We start from the raw sequence: 6,905 nt of genomic DNA on the forward strand, positions 1-6,905 counted from the left end.
CAAGTAGTAACATAATGCTACAGCTTATTATTAAATAGTAACAAGTAAGTTTTCAGTATTCACCCAAGAAAAACTGTTGCAACTTAAATGACCACATTTCAAACCTAGTTCTGGTCCCAACTAAAATCTGCTTTTCGCTGATGAGAAACAATGAGATCCTAAATCTGAATTCTAAATGTAGCAGTGTTGTAATTACACTTAAAGAAGTGCAACCTATGGAACCTTTTACAATTGACTGCCTTCATTAAATAAGCTACGAGGACTAGCCAGTGTCAGACAAGATTCTTGTACTTAACAGTTTCAAGAAATAGTTTTTGAACCTAAGGATTTTTCAGAACTGAATATTAAGCAACGAGATATAGCTATAAGCATGCTGTGAATGTCACATTTCTTTTTGTGAGAAACAGTTTTGCATACATGGCTGTTTTTAATCGTAGTTCTGGTAGACCGTTACCTAAGCAACTAGATGCTTTGTTAAGAGTTCTCCATGATAAACAAAAAATACGAGGAATGCAGCACAAATGGCAATGAACTTAAAAGACGGAAAAATGTTTCAAGCATCGAAGTTGATATCTTTTAATCTGTCAAATCTTTGACCATCTAACTTTGAAAAATGGTGAAACAAACTCTTTGGTTCAAAGTTGCAGTCATATTTAGTTCTATTAAAGGAAATGACAACGGGCTGAGAATTCAGATACGTCTCTGCAGTTGGCCAGCGTAAACCAAGATGATGGCGATGGAGCTAAAATAAAAAAAAAAAAAAAAAGATCACTTCAGAGATTGTAATATAGTAACCCAACACTTTCCAGCTACTGGGGCTTGAAGATTGAAAGATCCCTTGCATTAGGTCACTTGCTATCCATCAGTGTTATCCATCCTTTTAATTATTGACAAAGAAGCAGAAAAGACAAACTGGAACCCAGGTGTCCTCCACAGCTTAAGCATGACACACACACATACACAAATATAAAGTTAATAAAAGTCAACATTACAAAAAATAAATTACCAAAATAAAAGACGTCTTAAAATGTTGAGTGATCCCTATTCAGACAAGGAAGATAGTTTAAAGGAATTGAGAACACAGAGTAATGGCTATTAGCATAATATAGATAATGAAAAGGAAATATCTTGTCATTACACTGATCACGGTTCATTAGCTTGGCTAAGTGCACCATCACACAATTTCCTAGGAGAAATTCTTCCTACCGAAGAATTTGGAAAATAAGGTAAAGGTGAACTGTAAGACACAACCAGCTAGAATAAATTATGACAGCACTTTCTGATTGAGCACTAATATTTTTCATTACCTATGATTAAAATTAGCTTAAGTCTTAAAAATAAGAGATTGCAATTACTAAAGCAAAAACATAAGCAGCTTGTGTTATTTCCACATTCCCACAACAAAACCAAACCTTTGTGGGTGCTAGAATACTAGAGCTCTACCTTGAAAGATCAACAGACTCTGGAAAACAGGATCCAGTAGCCTGCTGCCTGTTTGTTTTCTAAATATGAGTGAACATCAGCACTTTACATGGGGAACAGCATCATAGCTTTTATATGGAAACAGGATTTTTGAAGACACAGAGATAAAATAATTGATAGAAGTTGTCTCATCCTAATTCTGTCTCAAAAAACCTATAATTTTTTCACCCAAACATCAGCAGTAGTAGATACTGCTTTAATGTATTTTCCCCCTCACCTTCCCCCCCCTCCTTTTTTTTTTAATAAAAGTTTTCTGTTGGGGACATTTAAATAGATTTTTGTGTGCCCATCTATATTTACCTTGATTAAACGTCCGTCGTTGCAATGCCACACAATTCCTTCAACTTTACCCTCACTGCAGCCTTCAAACCAGGACAATATATCATTTTGTTTCAAGGCAGGTGAATTCTTAATTTCAAATGCTCCATGTGGTACAAGAAAGTGTACAGGCTGTTTCTTGCTTCCTAATCCTGTGTTAAAAGAAACATAAGCCTTCCTGATACTCCCATTTAATAACTAGAGCTAAGAGTTTCCTCACTTTTGTTACTGCAGCTGTATTAAAACACTCTAGCAAGGTAGATTTCTATTATATACTGCCATCTTGTCTTCATTTAAATAGATAAATAGATATTTAAGTATTCAACATAGCTGTTATCTTCTCATATAATATATTTTATAGAGATAAAAAAATTTAAGACAATAGAGGGATTATACAGCTGTCTGTCTGTTTTGCCCCCAGGCTCACCTCATCAACCAAAAGGTCACTAACTAAATTCATTGTACTTCAGATCACGATCCACAGCACAGTTTCTGAAAACAAAGTATATGACCTTATAAATACCAGTTATTGCATCACGGCTGACTGTTTGATGCAAGTCTGCATCTGAGATTAAAGTGAGATCATTTTTTTGTTGCAGTTCCTTTTAATTTTTAAGAAAATGCTTAGACCAGGTACTACCTTTTTGTCCTTTTCATTCTTGCAAGTTATCCTAACAGCCAAGCCCAGAACTAAAAACTCACTTATCTCACTTATGCTCAAACCTAATTGTTTTTTGTTAAAAGGCTTTTAAAGAGAGAAGCCACAACCACAATATAGCTTATACTATTTTTTTCTTGAATAGTATTTGTAACACCAAAAGACCTTTTTTTTTAAAAAAAAAAAAAAAGAATGATATTTAATATAACTTTTAAGAATTTTTAATGAGAATTTCCCAGAAAAAAAAAAAAAAAAACACTATGCCATATTAAGAGATCTGTAAAGTGCAGTAAACATGAATTGAAGACCATGCCTTCATTACTGAGAAAGCTTACTTGGACAGTATAGCTCTTTTTCCTGTCAGTTGTCACACAAATTGGCCACACAAGATGTGGCCCATTACTAGCTAGAACATACAACTTTTCTGTTAAGGCAAAAAAGCAGTATATTCTTCATTCAAAAGTATCACTCAATACAAAAGTATTCAACAACAAACTATACTTACCATATGGATTTGCATTAATATTAGTTCCAATAAGCTCCAGTGTATGTTCTAAAAGGTCTGATAAAGGCACTGGACTGACTTCCAGAAGTCCAGGGTCAGCATGGTGCTTCAAAACCAGTGCTATTTCAGCATCATAATTTATAACAGATGAGTGCCAGCAATACTGTTTACTATTCTTCTCCACAGGCACCCAACCTAAGAGAAAACATCATATTTTATCAAACCAAAGGCACAGATTTATCAAATGCTTATTTGCATTTGATACATGCTAAATGGATTAATAATCACTTAAATTAATTATAAACAGAGAAAGTAACAGGAAAACCTGTGCTGTATCTCCAAAAAATGTCGAAGAAACTTAAAAATGAGAACTACGGTTTCAGTTGAAGTTTCCTGAGACTCTACAGTTAACCCGCACAGGTAATTATTTTCACTGTATCAAAACAAAACCTTACTGAAAAGTGAAGAATTGATATTCAAGTTGTTTTCTGACAATGTTACTACTACATGTAATTTAGGAACAAGCTTTAATTCACTGCAAAACCTTTTTTTTTTTCCCCCCATTTAAAATGTGTTTTTCTATACATACCTGGCATATGTCCATTTTCATCAGGCAAAGGATTCCCATTACAGAACTCTATTTCCTTTGCTGGAATCCAGCAATCTGGAACAGGCTTGAAATCCTCTTCAATATTCCAAACAAATTCTAAACATATAAATGTGATATTTAGTTTCTGGCAAACTCTTAGCCAATTTTACATTTTGATACTCTTTCAATATCAGAATTAAAACACCACAATATGATGTGATTTTTTTTTGATTTGATTTTTTTAAAGGTGGTATTGCCAGTTACTTGGTACAAGTACCAACACTCAGCATATTTTGGCAGTCTAGAATTAGGATGGTTTAAAGTAGCATAAAAGCCTTTGGGAAGTTTAAAATGTCTAAACTAACTCAAATTCAGAAATATTGCTTAAATAGCCAACATTATATTTAAACTAGAGCAAGAGAAGTAAAGTTACGACTGACATTAAGAAGAAAAATTAGGGAGTGGGATCACAGACGTTTCCTCATTAGACCCAAGGTGTTTATCCAACTGAAATGACTACATTACCAAAGCAGGGAAGAGATCTTCACCAACCTTTGCTATCTTCCAGTGAATACAAGAATCGTTTAAACCTTTTCTCTGCTTGTTTGTTAGGTTTTCTATCCAACCGGGCCCACAGGTACGGCTGCCCTAGAAATCCCAGAGGTATACAGCAAGCAGTTATTTTAGGTAATGCTACTCTCTGCATAGTATTAAAACTGATTACACAAAAAGTAAAACATCTTTTAACTCTCTTTTTTTAACCCTCCTCAACGAAATTAAACACCTTTTATATAAATTCTTGAGTACAAGAAAGGTTTAATGATTGCAAATACTAAAGCAGATTAGCCCATTTTCTTGGCTTGCATGTATACTTACGCTTCATATATGGTGGAGACTAAAATCCGTAATAATTTTATAGATGTCTAAAAAATTGTATTTACAGCATATAATATTATAATCAAGCTGTTTAGTTAAAAACTTGAATTTCCCAAACACTGTAATCTAGGAAAACATAAAGTAAAGCTGAAAACTAGGCAAAACATAAGGCTAGTAGACAACATAAGAAATAAGCATATGGATCTCCCATTACCTTTGTAAGTAGTTACATAACAGCAGGTTCCATCCACCTTTTCAGTAGGAATTGCATTATATATATCCGCATCTAATGCTTTCCGACTTAGAGTTTCAGTTGCCAAAACTTTAAATGGCTGAAAAAGACCCCAATGTTAAACCCCAATGTTAAACTCCAGTCACTGATATTTTACTGCCTTGTTGACATATTCTTGCTTGTTAGAGCTCACCTGTACAAAGCCAGAGTTATACATGATAATTGCTAATACTCTCCAAACACACCATTATTTCCTCCAAACATTTGTTTGAAAAATGCCACAAGACAAAAGAGCAGAGGCAACCTACTTACAAACTATTTTCCCTTTTTCCATTCTTGATTTATATTTAGAGATGACTTCAAATAGTGCCTCTAATGTACGAAGGGCTCCAGCCCAGTGACACAAAATTCTGAAATGTGCCTCCCTGTATGACTATGGCAATTGAAGTTCATCACGTGTCTAACGACCCATTTGCTCCTAACTTTTAATTTGAAGCTGAAAGATAGTAGCAGTTCTGCAATACTGGTTAGTGCTAATGCTAAAAATATGTGGGCGCAACACAGCATACCAATATTAAATACCACTTAATATTAGTGTTGTCAGCTAAACATTTTCCCCTTAAAAAAGCAAAGAAATAAGAGATCTGGGAATCTACAACTATTTCAAATTTCTATGTGGTGCAGGATTCAATAGGATTTCAGTTTCAACAAAAACATGTGATCATTTGTTTTTAGGTTAAAATATTTTCTTGTATAATAATCAGATTTTCCTCTATAATAATAAACCATCCATCTCTCCCTAATCACTTTCGAATTATAAGCTCTTTCAGTAAGTTTTTTGTGCTTTTTTTTTTCTACCAGCAACACAGAAGAAACAGATGTCCTTCTCTTGCAAGAGTTTTCCATTTCTATGAATTCTAAGAATTGTGTTCAGAACCTTCTTCCTGCTTTTCTTTACATTACATGGCCTTTTTACACGGCCTTTTTACATACATGCCTGTACTTGGAGGGAAAACAAACAAGAAAAGAAATGCATGTGTACACATATGCACACCGGTTGCAGCTCTAACCTCCTATCTTTTTTTCGTATGAAGAAACAACAACTCAGAGCAATACCGTAACAGACCATCACCGATGTGGGGCTGGTACCCAGAGTTTAACCCCCAAGTTATTTACCCATCGGCAGCATTTTTGCTCCTCCACCCCGAAGTCAAGCACCCAGCACAAGACAAACATGCGGACAGGCACGAGTTCCCTGGACAGGCATGGAGCAGCAGCAGGTGCCAACACGAAGCGCAGCAGAAAACGTAGGCTGGAAGTCTACCATTAGACCTAACACCACGCTCAGCCTTTACAAAACACCCTTTTTATACCTCGCCAACAAGTCACTTCGACTATTTTCACCTCTGCAAGTCTGCAGACTCAGATGAAAATTCTGAGGCAAGGGGGAGGGGGACGCAAGAGGGGAGACGCACGGGCCGGGAAGAGGCGGGGGAGACACAAGGGCCACCCCGCCGCCTCCCCGCTCGGGCCCCGGTGCCGCGCCGACCTGTCGCTCCCGCTTGGCTGAGGGCTCCTCCTTCACCTCGGTCACGAACAGACACGGCACCTTCTGCTGCACCGAGCCCTTGCGGCTCATGGCGGCGCCGCCCGCCCGCCGCCACCGGCCGAGCCGAGCCCAGGGCCGAGCCGAGGGCCGCACCGCCCCAGGCCGCCTCCTTCGTCAGCGAGGAGAGAGGCGGCGCCGCCGCTCTCCGCCCCCGCGCCTGTCCGCGGCCCTGCGTGCGGAGCGGGGCTGGGCCGCCATGGCCGCGGCACGGGCGCCGCCCCCGGCGGGAGGCGTCATGGGCCGCGCGGCGGCGGCCGTTGGCGTGGCCTAGATCTATCGAGTTATTGAAACAAGATTAAAAATCTGCTTCAAGAAGGTGTTCAGGGAGTACATGAATCGTGCCTGGGTCATCTCTCATGTTCAGTATGTGTTACAAGTCCATCTGTAAATACAAAGAGTTTCATTAAACTCTGGAACAGCGCAAAATACTGAGCAGAACTCCCTCACCTTCCCTGTCCAAAATCCAGAGAGGCAGAATTCTGGAAAATATACTTGAAGGAATGATCATTAGCAGGAAGCTGAATTAGACTGTCAAAAGCCTTTCTGTCCACTTCTCCGTCATCGTCTTTGTGTTACGTTTACTTGGCTCTTACAGCCCATGTCAGTCACTGTACTAAGGCTGTTATGATGTTATAT

The 6,905-nt window shown here is 38.1% G+C and overlaps 1 protein-coding gene across 1 annotated transcript; it reads right to left on the reverse strand.

Moving 5' to 3' along the window:
* Positions 1–212: 212 nt before the first annotated feature.
* Positions 213–6,320, reverse strand: RLIG1 (RNA 5'-phosphate and 3'-OH ligase 1). The gene is made up of 7 exons (XM_088532894.1): positions 6,210–6,320; positions 4,643–4,760; positions 4,105–4,200; positions 3,553–3,669; positions 2,964–3,158; positions 1,783–1,952; positions 213–742 (listed from the first exon to the last, which is right to left on the reverse strand). The coding sequence occupies exons 1-7, from the start codon at positions 6,297–6,299 to the stop codon at positions 554–556; spliced, it is 975 nt and encodes a 324-aa protein (XP_088389020.1). The 5' UTR covers positions 6,300–6,320; the 3' UTR covers positions 213–553.
* Between the last annotated feature and the right edge of the window lie 585 nt (positions 6,321–6,905).

Source organism: Tinamus guttatus, unplaced genomic scaffold (assembly GCF_059628265.1).
Source record: "Tinamus guttatus ecotype Peru unplaced genomic scaffold, ASM5962826v1 Tinamus_guttatus_pri_ptg000472l, whole genome shotgun sequence".
Taxonomy (NCBI): domain Eukaryota; kingdom Metazoa; phylum Chordata; class Aves; order Tinamiformes; family Tinamidae; genus Tinamus; species Tinamus guttatus.

Excerpts from the sequence above, each read along its gene's own strand:
- RLIG1 (XM_088532894.1), bottom strand. The coding sequence starts at position 6,299 with ATGAGCCGCAAGGGCTCGGTGCAGCAGAAGGTGCCGTGTCTGTTCGTG. Across the intron at positions 4,201-4,642 it reads TTATGTAACTACTTACAAAG|GGCAGCCGTACCTGTGGGCC; the intron begins GTAATGGGAGAT and ends TGGGATTTCTAG. Across the intron at positions 3,670-4,104 it reads TTCACTGGAAGATAGCAAAG|AATTTGTTTGGAATATTGAA; the intron begins GTTGGTGAAGAT and ends TTATATGTTTAG.